Here is a 16089-nt window from a genome sequence, read left to right as displayed (position 1 = left end):
TATAATATTTATTTGGACCAAAACAGAAATCTTCCCCAGTGGATTCTAATACATGCAGTTGTTACAAATAACTGCTTTAATTTGATTAAATATAAAGAAAATATCTTTAACATCATTTTCTGTGATTGTGTCAAGAAGTTTCAGATTATATTTAAGAACTCAAGTACATAATTTAACTTCTCTCTTCATATTCATTATTTACCCCCAACACAAATGTTTTTGTTTACCAATATCCAAGATGTTTATTGCTTTTAAAAATTCATTTCACAGATTGGTAGCCCTCGTAATGATAAAATTTAGAAAGTTTGATCTAATTATGTGAGTACCATGAATTGGAGTGGTAATTCATTTTATCGTAGTTGCAACTGTTTTTAACATCTGTGCTTCTTCATAGTGGATAGCATTGAAATATCCCAGCATTGCAATATATGTGGATACCTGCAGAGAATGTTATGAAGCTTATGTCATTTACAACTTTATGGGATTCCTTACCAATTACCTAACTAACCGGTATCCAAATCTGGTATTAATCCTTGAAGCCAAAGATCAGCAGAAACATTTCCCTCCTTTGTGTTGCTGTCCACCATGGACTATGGGAGAGTAAGTATGTTTGGTTTTAATTCTTTTATGTTGGGTTTTATTTAAGCGGGTTTAACTATCATTTCTCTGCAAAGTAGTGTGTTAAGTACTATATGCAGGACGAAAAGTATAAGACAGAGTCCGTACCCTCATGTAGTTCAGAGTCAAGTGTGAAGACTAAGAAAACACATTTTTATAACCCACACATATAAGGTAGTTTCTTTTACATTATTCACCCTAAATAGAAAATTAAAATGTTGTGGGGAAAAAACCTTAGAAATCATTTAATCAACATCCTCTTACAGTTGGGAACCAGGGTCTGCAGAGATTAACTTATTCAAGTCACACAGTGAATTAATGGCAAAATCAGGTCTAAAACTCAAGGAGAAGGTAGTCTAGGTGGGGAAACAGCATTTGATATGAAATTAGAGCAACAAATAGCAATGTTTATTCTAGTAATATGTAAGTTGGCCTTATTATACATTCATGTAGGACAGTAAAGGAAAATAAAGCCTAAAAGGTTAAGTTGAAACTAAGATTGCATTTACTCTATGAATTTATTTTTCGGCAGGAAACATTTGAAGCCAGAATTTTAGAAAGATTAATTTTACAATACTATACAGGATACGTTAGGGGGAGAAGAGTCCAGAAGGGGAAATAAATTAGGAGGTTATTATAGTAGTTCATTTGTGAGATAAGCTGAAGAGGAGTGTGAAATTGGAATAGAAAGGGAGACAATAAGAGAATGCAACTGGAGAATCAACAGGACTTGATCACTGATAGAAGGGGATGTAGGTGGAAGTTGCAAGCCAGTGTAACTGGAATGACTTGGAGGAATCAGTGTAGATATATGGCCTAGGGTTAGCTCCATTGCCTTCCATGCAGTACGGAACCATTTCTACAACATCAGCACTAAATGGAGCACCTAGTATGTGCTAGTATATAGATATAATACATATAACAGATGTGGAACTTAATGGCACTTACAGCTTGGTTAGGAATTAAATGAAGACACAAATATATAGTTACTTATTTCAGGAAATACTATGAAGGAAAAAGAACAGGAGTCTATGAAAGAGGGTAGTAAGGAAAAAGTAACGTAGGTTGAGGATCAGGGGAGAGATATTGTGCTCAACTCCAAATAAAACAAGAACAAATAGGGATTTATAGCCAAAGAGATTGGGGTGGTCACTGGATGGAAAATTACTAAGGAGACATCAAGGGTAGGGGGATTCTCTCTAAACTGGCCTGATAAGAATCCTACTAAAGGCAGGCCAAGTAAACATCAAGGGTGAGGGAAGAGGAGCTTGATCGCATTTCCAGGGTAATCAGAAACTGGGGGTGGGGTGTGCTGGTGATGGGTGTCTTAGCAGGATTTTTTGCTCAGACTGACTTCACAGGCCAAGGACAGGGCCTAAGGATGATGCCTAGTTGAAAAGAAGGCTCAGAGGAGCCCTGTCTAAAGTTTGATCAAGGAGAGAGATTGTCAAGTGAGAAGCCATTATAGGATGTTAAGCAGAGGTCTGGTTTCCAAGATTACTTGTACTCTTTGTAGACTGAACTGGACGTGGGCATAGATGCAAGAGATTGCAGTGGTCCAGTTAATATGATGATGATGATGGTGGTGGTGGTGGCAGCGGCAGCTTGGCTTCAAGCAGGACTCTTCTATTAACACAGAACCTGAGATGAGGCTCTAGCTGCCTCTTCAGGCTGGCTTATCACAGCAGGTGGTCAACCCCAGAGCTTTTTCAAATGATGCTATAGGTCAGAATTTCCCTTTTCTGTGCTTGTGCAATTGATTTATTCCTAACTACACAAGCAATTACATTTATTCTTGTTAAGACTCTGTGTTGGTTTCATTTTTTTCCCTGAGACGCTTAGGTTCTGACAGCTGCTACCTGAATAATATCAGCAGTGCATCCATAACTGTAACCCAGGTTTTCTTTCCTTTGAAGACATTAAGCATTTACCAAATCCATGCCGTTTGGGGGTATGGTTTTAGTAATATAAAACTTCTCATTCTCTCGTATATAAGTACATTTTAGGTTACCAGTCTCCTTCTGTTAGATAACTGGTGTTATATATATGATCATTACTCAGAATATTGCTGTTGAGGATAATTCAGTATAATGCTTTGGTTTTAAGATGCAAATGCCACGGCAAGTTTCTAGTCCTTAGATGTTAAAATTAAGTCTGCTTTTTGTACTCTGATTTCTGTGACATAAGCAGTGAGCATAATGAGTTTTCTTTTCATGAATTTTAGATTTTATGTTTGTTAGTTTGTGAGAGGAGGGGAACATTTTACCCAGTGATTTAATACTGTTATGAAACAAATGTTTTCATGAAACAGTACTAACTCTTACTATGTATTCCCTTCCTCCCTCTTGTTTCTAAAATTTGGGTCACAGCCTACTGAATTACATTTGACACAATTTGAAAAAATTTGCCCTAGGGTATGTACCTTGGAGTGGATATGCTAGGTCTTTAGGTTTTGTGCAACTTTGTGATAAATTGATTGCTGAAGTGGCAGTACCAAATTACTCTCCCATTAACAGTAGAAAAGATTTCTAATTGAACCACAGCCTCACCTATACTTAGAATTACCAGGACTTCTTTATGTTTGCCTGTTAAGAGGGTGTAAAGGATTTCCCTGATTAGTAGTGAGGTTGAGCAACTTTTCATATGTTTATTAGCCACTTGTGTTTCCTTTCTGAGGAATGATTGTTTCTGTTTCTCATTTTTTAATGGGTTGTCTGTACAGGATCTTGATATGTTTAGAAACTAATTCTTTATTTAATGCATGTTAAAAATATCTTTTTCTATCTTTTTCTAGAAAACTAGTTTTCTAGTTTTAGTTTTTACTATATCTTTTGATAAATGAAAGTTGTGAATTTTTATATTGTTGAATTTATCAATCTTATAGTAAGTACTTAGCGTCTTGTTCAAAAAATTCTTCCTGACCCCAGGATTATAAAACCATTCTCCTCTGCTTTTCTTCTAAACATTTCATATTTTTTCCATTAAAGCTTATAACAGGGACTTCTCTGATGGTCCAGTGGCTAAGACTCCGTGCTTCCACTGCAGGGGGTGCGGGTTCGATCCCTGGTTGGGGAACTAAGATCCCGCGTGCCATGCAACACGGCCAAAAAAAAAAAAAGGACTTATAAACACATATTGATTTTTTTTTCATATGTTGTGTGAGGTAGGAATGCAGTTTCATTTTATTCCATTGCCTTCCTGACCTAGCACCATTCTGTCTCCTACCTCACTGGTCTATGTAGCCATCTCTGCTGTATATAAAGGTTCCATATATATGGGTCTATTTGTGATCTTCATTTTTTCTGTTTTATTGGTTAACTTCTCTATCCCCGGACCAATTCCATACATTAACTACTATAGTTTATTAATAAGCCTTAAAATAGAAGGGCAGGTGCCCCACCCCTGTTTTCTTGGCTATTCTTGGGTCGATGCTCTTACATATAAATTTTAGAATCAGCTCATCAGGTTGTTTGAAAAGCCCTATTGGAGTTTTTGTTTGTTTGTTTTTTTGCGGTACGCGGGCCTCTCACTGCTGTGGCCTCTCCCGTTGTGGAACACAGGCTCCGGACGCGCAGGCTCAGCGGCCATGGCTCATGGGCCCAGCCGCTCAGCGGCATGTGGGAGCCTCCCGGACCGGGGCACGAACCCGTGTCCCCTGCATCGGCAGGCGGACTCTCAACCACTGCGCCACCAGGGAAGCCCCTGGAGGTTTTTGATTGGAAGTGAATTCAATCTTCAGTTTATTGACATTTTTATGGTTTTGAGTCTTATCTATGAATATTGTCTACTCTCACTTATTTAGCTCTGCATTTATCTTTTGATTAAGTATAGTTTTCTCATAAAAGTCTTGTAAATCTTTTGTTGACCTTATTAACATCTTATATTTTATTGCTATTATAAATGACATCTTTTTAAAAGTTAGTTTAATTGCTGCCAGTGTGTAAAAAGGCAGTTGATTTTTGCATATTGAGCCTATATCCAAAAGTCTTGTCAAGTCTTCTTATTCTGTAGATGTTAATAAGTTCTCTGTAGCCAGTCATCTTCAAAAGAAGGATTTGTTTGCTTTCTAGTCTTTATACCACACATTTCTCTTCCTTCTCACTGTGCTGATGAGTACCTCTAGACTTTCTTGTATCATTCCTGGTTTTAAAGGGAATTCTTATAAAATTTCACATTTGGATTTAATGTTTCTAAAGGTGTTTTGTAGGCATCCTTTATTAGGTTAAAAAGCTCCTTTTTACCCCTAGTTTGTTAAGAGTTCTTAATCATGAATATGTATTGAATTTCATCAAATGCTTTTTCTATACCTATTGAGACAATCATAATTTTTTGCTTTTACCCTGTTAATATAGTGAATTAGATTAATGGCTTTTCTAATATTAAAATCCCCTTGCTTTTAGAAGATAAATTTTAAGTGGTTATGATGTATCATCAGCTTTTCTACATCATAAGCTTTATAGAATTTTTACAGCTTTGTTCATGAGAAAGATTGGGTTATGATTTTCCTTTCTTATACTGGCCCTGTCTGGTTTTCACATCCAAGTTTTGCTGCCTGAATAGGAGTTATTGCATTTTATTTATATATCACAGAAAGAGATTATATACTATACCTTGAAAGATTAGTTCTGGACTGTTCTTTGTGGGAGGACAATTATAGAACTGTTTAGGCTTCCCGTTGTTTCTGGAAAAAATTTTTTTTTAACTATAGCATTTAGGAATTAAGCAGAATAGACAAAGTTTAAAAATGTACAGTTAGGGGATTTCTCTGGTGGCACAGTGGTTAAGAATCCGCCTGCCAATGCAGGGGACATGGGTTCGATCCCTAGGCCGGGAAGATCCCACAAGCCACAGAGCAGCTAAGCTCGTGCGCCACAACTACTGAGCTTGAGCTCTAGAGCCCATGCGCCACAACTATTGAGCCCACGCACCACAACTACTGAAGCCCACGCACTCTAAGGCCCGCATGCTGTAACTACTGAGATTGTGTGCTGGAACTACTGAAGCCTGTGTGCCTAGAGCCCATGCTCTGCAACAAGAGAAGCCACCACAATGAGGAAACCCGCCTACTACAATGAAGAGTAGCCCCTGCTCATTGAAACTAGAGAAAGCCCGTGCACAGCAACAAAGACCCAACACAGCCAAAAAAATGTATAGGTAGGGACTTCCCTGGTGGTCCATTGATTATGACTCCATGCTTCCACTGTGGGACGCAGGTTCGATCCCTGGTCGGGGAACTAAGATCCCACGTGCCACATGGCACGGCCAAAAAATAAAAAATAAAAATAAAATGTATAAGCATATATTAGTTTATATCTTAATCTCTTTTGAATCTGTCATTATGACTCCTTTTCCCTTTCTAATGTTACTAGTATCTCTATTTTTTCCTTGAACAGTGTTGCTGGAAGTTTGCCTATTTTTAACTAGTCTTTTTGAGAACTGACTCTTGGTTTTGTTGATTATCTGTATGTTTGTTTTCTATTTCATTAATTTATACTCTATTTTTACTTCATTTCTCCCATTTCCTTTGGTTTACTCTGTTCTTATTCTAACATGAGTCTTAGCTCATTAATTTCTAGCCTTTCTTCTTTTTTAATACTGCATTTAAAACTATATAATTCTGTTCATGTTCTGCATTCACTGAATCCCTGTTTTTGTTGGGGTATAATTGACATGCAACATTATATTAGTTTTAGTTGTCCAACATAACTATTCAATATTTGTATATACAATAAATGACTACCACAATAAGTCTATTTAACATCTATCGCCCCATGAATCCATTTTCATATTTAACATTTTCATCATCATCCAGTTTAAGGTTTTTAAATTTCTGTTTGGATTTTTTCTTCACCCAAGTTATTTTGAAGTATTTTAAAACTTCAAATATGAGGATTTTTTTTTCATTTTATTTATTTGCATTGTAGTCAGAGAATGTATGAGACAGTCTCTGAACTTGGTTAAGATTTGTTTCATGCCCTCTGGTACATGATCAGTTTTTATAATGGTTCTCTGTGTGCTTGAAGAGAATGTGTATGCTGTATTAGTGAGTGGCTGTGTAGTGTTTATCTCCATGAGGTCAATCTTATTTTATTATGTTATTCAGTTTGTCTACATTTCTGTTGATTTTGGCTACTTGTTCTATCAGTTACTGAAAGAGACGTTGAAATTCTGCCACTGATAATTTGTCAATTTCTTTGTGTACTTCTGTCAGTTTTTGCTTTATGTTTAGATAGTTTCTATTCCAAAAAATCTTTTTTGTCTTAAAGTTACTTTGTCTGATGTTAACAGGTATCTTATCTTTCCTTTGTTTAGTATTTGCCTGGCTTACCTTTCATTATCTTTCACTTTCATCTTTTCTGTGTCCTTATGAGGTGTATAACTTTTTTTCTTAAGTTTAGTGTTTTCTTTAATTCTAATCTGATGATACATCACTTATACAAGGTATGCTATTTATATTTTTGTGATTATTGATATATTCATTTATAATTTTGGGGACTTTTTGTTCTGTCTCACTTTTTCTAGTTTCCTTTTTTCATTGATTACACTTTTAAAATAAACTTTTATTTTGGAATAATTTTAAATTTACAGAAAAGTTGCAAAGACAAGACAGAGATTTGCTATTACCCTTTATCCAGCTTCCACTAATATTAACATCTTTTGTAATCCTGGTGCATTTGTCAAAAGTAAGAAATAACATTGGTACAATACTATTAACTGCAGACTATTCAGATTTCCTCAGTTTTTCCACTAATGTCCTTTTTCTGTTCCAGGATCCAATCCAGGAATCCAGATTGCATTTAGTCTCTTTTTAAAAATATAAACTTTCATTTAATACTTTGAAAAAGCTATAAGAAGTTTGAGAAGGTCCTTCTAATTATTTAATAAATAATTTTAAAGTTTTTCAATCATTTTTGGGATACAAATAAATTTAATAAATGTAATAGACAAATCTATTTTATACCACCCACATTGAACAAAAGTTAATACATTACAGGTCCGTGATTCCATATTTGCAATTGTTAAAGAATGTATATATATGTACATAAAGCCTTGAAAACCAAAAGTTTTTTCATAGCTTATCTAGTGATAAAACTTTATTTATAATCTTTGACTATTTGTAGTTTTAATGTGACTATCTTACTGTTTATGGAGTACACTGCAGCTGTATCAATGTTGGGTTACAGGTGCTACTCCAAATCTCACTGATAGTTGATTACATTATTTTGTTGCTGTTTTTCTTATTCCATTTTTTTTCCCCTCACTACTAGTTTGGAAGTTATAGTTTCTATTTCTAGTCTTATTGTGATTATATAAAGCCCTATTTTAATCTTAAAAATTAGATATCAATTTTTGGATAGAATTTTTTTTTTTTTGGTAATTCTTTTATAGATTTCACTGTAGTGCATCAATTTATTTGTTCCTTACTCCTCTTGCATCTCAGATCTTCTGACTGGGATCATTTCCTTCTTTCTAAAGTATGGCCCTTGAAAGTTCATTTAGTGTCAGTGTATCAGTGGCAACTTTTCTCAGATATACTTAACCAAAAATATCTTTATTTTGCTCTCATTCTTGAAAGATAGTTTTGCTGGATATAATCCTTTGTTGACAGGAATTTTCTCCAAACATTTTGAAGATTTTGTTCCACCTAATTCTGGCTTCAATTGTTACTGTTAAGCCTCTACTGTTAATCCAGTTGTCATTCCATTATAGGTGACCTATCTCCAACTGCATTTTTTTTGGAAGTTTTAAATTTTATTTATGTTTTTATACAGCAGGTTCTTATTAGTTATCCATTTTATACATATTAGTGTATATATGTCAATCCCATTATCCCAATTCATCATACAACCACCCCCCACCAGCCACTTTCCCCTCTTGGTGTCCATACGTTGTTCTCTATGTCTCTGTCTCTATTTCTGCTCTGCAAACTGGTTCATCTGTACCATTTTTCTAGGTTCCACATATATGCGTTACTATACAATATTTGTTTTTCTCTTTCTGACTTACCTCACTCTGTATGACAGTCTCTACATCCATCTACGTCTCTACAAATGACCCAGTTTCGTTCCTTTTTATGGCTGAGTAATATTCCACTGTATATATGTATCACATCTTCTTTATCCATTCATCTATCGATGGGCATTTAGGTTACTTCCATGTCCCAGCTATTGTAAACAGTGCTGCAGTGAACATTGGGGTGCATGTGTCTTTTTGAATTATGGTTTTCTCAGGATATATGCCCAGTAGTGGGATTGCTGGGTCATATGGTTCTATTTTTAGTTTTTTAAGGAACCTCCACACTGTTCTCCATAGTGGCTGTATCAATTTACATTCCCACCAACAGTGCAAGAGGGTTCCCTTTTCTCCGCATCCTCTCCAGCATTTGTTGTTTGTAGATTTTCTGATGATGCCCATTCAAACTGGTGTGAGGTGCTACCTCATTGTAGTTTTGACTTGCATTTCTCTAATAATTAGTGATGTTGAGCAGCTTTTCATATGCCTCTTGCCCATCTGTATGTCTGCTTCGGAGAAATGTCTGCTTAGGTCTTCTGCCCATTTTTTGATTGGGTTGTTTGTTTTTTTAATATTAAGCTGCATGAGCTGTTTATATATTTTGGAGATTAATCCTTTGTCCATTGATTCATTTGCAGATATTTTCTCCCATTCTGTGGGTTGTCTTTTCATCTTGTTTATGGTTTCCTTTGCTGTGCAAAAGCTTTTAAGTTTCATTAGGTCCCATTTGTTTATTTTTGTTTTTATTTCCATTACTCTAGGAGGTGGGAACAAAGGAGATCTTGCTGTGATTTATGTCAAAGAGTGTTCTTCCTATGTTTTCCTCTAAGAGTTTTATACTGTCCGGTCTTACATTATGTCTTTAATCCATTTTGAGTTTATTTTAATGTATGGTGTTAGCAAGTGTTCTAATTTCATTCTTTTACATGTAGCTGTCCAGTTTTCCCAGCACCACTTATTGAAGAGACTGTCTTTTCTCCATTGTATATCCTTGCCTCCTTTGTCATAGATTAGTTGACCATAGGTGCATGGGTTTATCTCTGGGATTTCTATCCTGTTCCATTCATCTATATTTCTGTTTTTGTGCCAGTACCATACTGTCTTGATTACTGTAGCTTTGTAGTATAGTCTGAAGTCAGGGAGCCTCAGTCTTCCAGCTCCGCTTTTTTTCCCTCAAGACTGCTTTGGCTGTTCAGGATCTTTTGTGTCTCCATACAAACTTTAAGATTTGTTTTTTTCTAGTTCTGTAAAACTGCCATTGGTAATTTGATAGGGATTGCATTGAATCTGTAGATTGCTTTGGGTAGTACAGTCATTTTCACAATATTGATTCTTCTAATCCAAGAACATGGTATATCTCTCCATCTGTTTGTATCATCTTTAGTTTCTTTCATCAGTGTCTTATATCTGCATACAGGTCTTTTGTCTCCCTAAGTAGGTTTATTCCTAGGTATTTTATTCTTTTTTTTGCAATGGTGAATGGGAGTGTTTCCTTAATTTCTCTTTCAGATTTTTCATCATTAGTGTATAGGAATGCAAGAGATTTCTGTGCATTTATTTTGTGTTCTGCACCTTTACCACATTCATTGATTAGCTCTAGTAGTTTTCTGGTGGCATCTTTAGGATTCTCCATGTATAGTATCATGTCATCTGCAAACAGTGACAGTTTTACTTCTTCCTTTCCAATTTTTATTCCTTTTATTTCTTTTTCTTTTCTGATTGCCATGGCTAGGACTTCCAAAACTATGTTGAATAATAGTGGCGAGAGTGGACATCCTTGTCTTGTTCCTGATCTTAGAGGAAATGCTTTCAGTTTATCACCATTGAGAATGATGTTTGCTGTGTGTTTGTTGTATATGGCCTTTATTATGTTGAGGTAGGCTCCCTTTATGCCCACTTTCTGGAGAGTTTTTATCATAAATGGGTGTTGAATTTTGTCAGAAGTTTTTCTGCATCTATTGAGATGATCATATGGTTTCTATTCTTCAGTTTGTTAATATGGTGTATCACATTGATTGGTTTGTATATATTAAAGAATCCTTCCATCCCTGGGATAAATTCCACTTGATCATGGTGTATGATCCTTTCAATATATTGTTGGATTCTGTTTGCTAGTATTTTGTTGAGGATTTTTACATCTAAATTCATCAAAGATATTGGTCTATAATTTTCTTTTTTTGTAGTATCTTTGTCTGGTTTTCGTATCAGGGTGATGGTGGCCTCATAGAATGAGTTTGGGAGTGTTCCTTCCTCTGCAGTTTTTTGGAAGAGTTTCAGAAGGATGGGTGTTAGCTCTTCTCTAAATGTTTGATAGAATTCACCTGTGAAGCCATCTGGTCCTGGACTTTTGTTTGTTGGAAGATTTTTAATCACAGTTTCAATTTCATTACTTGTGATTGGTCTGTTCATATTTTCTATTTCTTCCTGGTTCAATCTTGGAAGGTTATACCTTTCTAAGAATTTGTCCATTTCTTCCAGGTTGTCCATTTTATTGGCATAGAGTTGCTTGTAGTAGTCTCTTAGAATGCTTTGTATTTATGTGGTGTCTGTTCTAACTTCTCCTTTTGCATTTCTAATTTTATTGATTTGAGTCCTCTCCCTCTTTTTCTTGATGAGTCTGGGTAATCGTTTATCAATTTTGTTTATCTTCTCAAAGAACCAGCTTTTAGTCTTATTGATCTTTGCTATTGTTTTCTTTGTTTCTATTTCATTTATTTCTGCTCTGATCTTTATGATTTCTCTCCTTCTACTAATTTTGGGTTTTGTTTGTTCTTCTTTCTCTAGTTTCTTTAGGTGTAAGTTTAGATTGTTTATTTGAAATTTTTCTTCTTTCTTGAGGTAGGCTTGTATTGCTATAAACTTCCCTCTTAGAACTGCTTTTGCTGCATCCCATAGGTTTTCGATCAACGTATTTTCATTGTCATTTGTCTCTAGGTATTTTTTGATTTCCTCTTTGATTTCTTCAGTGATCTCTTGGTCATTTAGTAGTGTGTTGTTTAGCCTCCATGTGTTTGCATTATTTACAGACTTTTTTTCCTGTAATTGATATCTAGTCTCATAGCGTGTGGTCGGAAAAGATATTTGATATGATTTCAATTTTCTTAAATTTACCAGTGCTTGATTTGTGACTGAGGATATGATCTAACCTTTGAAATATTCCATGAGGACTTGAGAAGAAAGTGTAATCTGCTGGTTTTGGATGGAATGTCAAATATCAATTAAATCTGTCTGGTCTATTGTGTCATTTAAAGCTTGTGTTTCCTTAATAATTTTCTGTCAGGATGATCTGTCGATTGGTGTAAGTGAGGTGTTAGAGTCCCCCACTATTATTGAGTTACTGTCGATTTCCTCTTCTGTAGCTGTTAGCAGTTGCCTTATGTATCAAGGTGCTCCTATGTTGGGTGCATATATATTTATAATTGTTATATCGTCCTCTTGGATTGATCCCTTGATCATTATGTAGTGTCCTTCCTTGTCTCTTGTAACATTCTTTATTTTAAAGTCTTTTTCTGATATGAGTATTGCTACTCCAGCTTTCTTTTGATTTCCATTGGCATGGAATATCTTTTTCCATTCCCTCACTTTCAGTCTGTATGTATCCCTAGGTCTGAAGTCGGTTTCTTGTAGACAGCATATATACGGGTCTTGTTTTTGTATCCATTCAGCGAGCCTGTGTCTTTTGGTTGGAGCATTTAATCCATTCATGCTTAAGGTAATTATCGATATGTGTGTTCCTATTACCATGTTCTTAATTGTTATGGGTTTGTTTTTGTAGGTCCTTTTCTTCTCTTGTGTTTCCCATTTAGAGAAGTTCCTTTAGCATTTGTTGTAGAGCTGGTTTGGTGGTGCTGAATTCTCTTAGATTTTGCTTATCTATAAAGCTTTTGAGTTTTCTGTTGAATCTGAATGAGATCCTTTCTGGTAGAGTAATCTTGGTTGTAGGTTCTTCCCTTTAATCACTTTAAGTATATCATGCCATTCCCTTCTGGCTTGTAGAGTTTCTGCTGAGAAATCAGCTATTAACCTTATGGGAGTTCCCTTGTATGTTATTTGTCATTTTTCCCTTGTTGCTTTCAATAATTTTTCTTTGTCTTTAATTTTTGTCAATTTGATTACTATGTGTCTCGGTGTGTTTCTCCTTGGGTTTATCCTGCCTGGGGCTCTCTGTGCTTCCTGGACTTGGGTGGCTATTTCCTTTCCCATGTTAGGGAAGTTTTCGACTATAATCTCTGCAAATATTTTCTCGGGTCCTTTCTCTCTCTCTTCTCCTTCTGGGACCCCTATAATGTGAATGTTGTTGCATTTAATGTTGTCCCAGAGGTCTCTTAGGCTGTCTTCATTTTTTTCATTCTTTTTTCTTTATTCTGTTCTGTGGCAGTGAATTCCACCATTCTGTCTTCCAGGTCACTTATCCATTCTTCTGCCTCAGTTATTCTCCTATTGATTCCCTCTAGTGTATTTTTCATTTCAGTTATTGTATTGTTCATCTCTGTTTGTTTGTTCTTTAATTCTTCTAGGCCTTTGTTAAACACTTCTTGCATCTTCTTGATCTTTGCCTCCATTCTTTTTACAAGGTCCTGTATCATCTTCACTATCATTATTCTGAATTCTTTTTCTGGAAGGTTGCCTATCTCCACTTCATTTAGTTGTTTTTCTGGGGTTTTATCTTGTTCCTCATCTGTTACATAGCCCTCTGCCTTTTCATCTTGGGTGTCTTTCTGTGATTGCGGTTTTTGTTCCACAGGCTGCAGGATTGTAGTTCTTGCTTCTGTGTCTGCCCTCTGGTGGATGAGGCTATCTAAGAGGCTTGCGCAAATTTCCTGATGGGAGGTACTGGTGGTGGGTGGAGCTGGGTGTTGCTCTGGTGGGCAGAGCTCATTAAAACTTTAATCTGCTTGGCTGTTGATGGGTTGGACTGGGTCCCCTCCCTGAGGCGACCCAACACTGGAGCCTACCTGGCTCTTTGGTGGGGCTAATGGAGGGCTCTCGGAGGGCTCACACCAAGGAGTACATCCCAGAACTTCTGCCACCAGTGTCCTTGTCCTCACGGTGAGCCAGCTGCCCCCCGCCTCTGCAGGAGACCCTCCAACACTAGCAGGTAGGTCTGGTTCAGTCTCCTATGGGGTCACTGCTCCTTCCCCCTGGGTCTTGATGCACAGAGTACTTTGTGTGTGCCCTCCAAGAGTGGCGTCTCCATTTCCCCAAGCCCTGTCGAAGTCCTGCAGTCAAATCCCACTAGCCTTCAAAGATTGATTCTCTAGGAATTCCTCCTCCCATTGCCAGACCCCCAGGTTGGGAAGCCTGATGTGAAGCTCAGAACCTTCACTCCATTGGGTCGACTTCTGTGGTATAAGTGTTCTCAGGTTTGTGAGTCACCCACGCAGAGGTTATGGGATTTGATTGTGTTGTGATTGTGCCCCTCCTACCGTCTCATTGTGGCTTCTCCTTTGTCTTTGAAATGGGGTAACTTTTTTGCTGAGTTCCAGTGTCTTCCTGTTGATGATTGTTCAGCAGTTAGTTGTGATTCCAGTGCTCTCGCAAGAGGGAGTCTAACTGCATTTTTTAAGACCCTCCCTGTCTTTGATGTTTTGTAGTTTCCCTACCAAGTTGTTTTTTGTTTTTAGTCCAGCTTCATTTACAGGGTGCCTCAATCTGTTGATTTGTGTCTTTGATCAGTTCTGAAAAGTTCTCAGCCATAAACTTCTGCTTTTGCCCTTCCTCTACTCTCCTGTAACTTTTAAGTATGTTAGACCTTCTGATTCTGTTCTATTCTTTGTAACTCTCTTTCATGTTTGTCTCTTTGTCTCAGCCTTTATTACATTATGGCCAATTTCTTCAGATACATCTTCCAGTTCATTAATTCTCCACAGCTTTCAAAGGTATCTAATTGACTATTTAATACATTTGCATAGTCACCCTACTGGTCTCAGGTTTGATTTGACAATCAGCTCATAGAACACTACAGGTTTAACCCAACTTCTACTTAATTTAGCTTTGTAAAGAGTATGGGACCAGAAGCACAGTGTAGCCCAGGCATGTTCATGAAAAGGTCTTACAACAAGCCCAAGTGCAGCTGCCACACCCACCTCCACAGGGGCACAGTTAGTTGTCAGTGGGAGTGAGCCGCTTCAGCACAGAGAAGGCTCTCAGCACATAGAACCTGATCAGTTTTTCATTCAGTCCTAGTAACCCAATGCCTCAGGGTCTGTATGTCAGGCTCATTCTTCTCAGTCTAGATGTAGTTCTTAAATTAGGGGATTTATAATACATAAACTTGACGGAGGAGTGCTAAATAAACATTTGCGCTCAGAGCATCATTGTTTCCTAAGGAGGCTTACACAAGGTGGTCACGTAGAGAGCCTTTTTTGATAGTTGTTGTTTTGGGACTTTTTTGCTTTGTTTCTGTTTGTTACTCCTTGTGAATTTTCCCCTACATTAAGTGACCTCAGTGATAAAAACTGTTTTATGTAGGATAGGCTCTCTGTTTTGTTCTTTCAGAGTATCTAGTCAGTGATACTCTCTGGAATTATATATATATATATATAAATCCAAACTTGAAACTGAATCCTAACTGTAAATAATATTTTCTGAATATGGTTTCATATATGCAACCCTACACGTAATTTATTTGTTACTTGGTTTTTCTTCCAGAAATACACAGGGACCCACTTTCATTCTTTTTGTTCCTGATCTGTGCTGCACTATTCAGGAATTTGAGACTGGACATAGGAAGGGAGATCTTTCAGAAGATGTAGTTGTTACGCAATTTAAAAAATAGTATTTAGATAATTTGTATGCTACCATCCCCATTCTTCTCAAGTAGCCATTTAGATTGACTAAATTAAAAGAATTAAGTATAAATGTGGCATCATTTGTGAAAGTGATTTAATTTGGGGGCTTTGGAGAAAGCTTGATACTAGTGAAATGAGTAGGTGAAATGCTAAGTTCTTTTTCTTTGGCAGAGTCTTGCTGTTCAGATGCAAACTGGGTGTATTACAATATACAGTTGTCAGACCATTCACCACCATCGTTGCTTTGTAAGTGCACAGAACTTATATTATTATTTATTTTTCAAAAATTCTCATGCTTTTACTTAGTGGGACAACTGAGTAGAAAAGCATGTAAAAAGCATTACTTGTTTATAACACATCTAGTCTGGTATAAAAACACAGTATATAGAAATCCTACTATATTATAATAAATAAGGTGACCATGTATAGACAAGGAATCACCACAGGATTATTCTAAATAATATTCTCTGGAGATTTCTGGAAAGCATTATCAAATATTCTTTTTCAAGTATTAATGTTCACACAGCTTTACAGAAACATCTAGTACATGAAGTTAAAGTATACCACTATAGATTCATTACATGCTTTTATTTTCTAAATGAGTACTGTATTCTAAAGAAGAAAACATATTTTTCTTTTTAAAAAATTCTGTCAAGTCTTAGCACTT

General features: G+C 36.4%; 1 protein-coding gene across 1 annotated transcript in view; it reads left to right on the top strand.

Moving 5' to 3' along the window:
- The window catches only part of TMEM184C (transmembrane protein 184C), a 31483-nt gene that overhangs the window by 9557 nt on the left and 5837 nt on the right, over nt 1-16089 (top strand). Inside the window, exons 4-5 of the mRNA XM_067736728.1 lie at nt 395-600; nt 15594-15668. Of these exons, the coding sequence (XP_067592829.1) occupies nt 395-600; nt 15594-15668 (281 nt within the window). The remainder of the gene's footprint in view (nt 1-394; nt 601-15593; nt 15669-16089) is intronic.

The sequence above is a fragment of the Pseudorca crassidens genome, chromosome 4 (genome assembly GCF_039906515.1).
Source record: "Pseudorca crassidens isolate mPseCra1 chromosome 4, mPseCra1.hap1, whole genome shotgun sequence".
In the NCBI taxonomy this organism is placed as follows: domain Eukaryota; kingdom Metazoa; phylum Chordata; class Mammalia; order Artiodactyla; family Delphinidae; genus Pseudorca; species Pseudorca crassidens.
The sequence above is the reverse complement of the archived record's forward strand: the minus strand, read 5'-3'. Positions and strand labels throughout refer to the sequence as shown.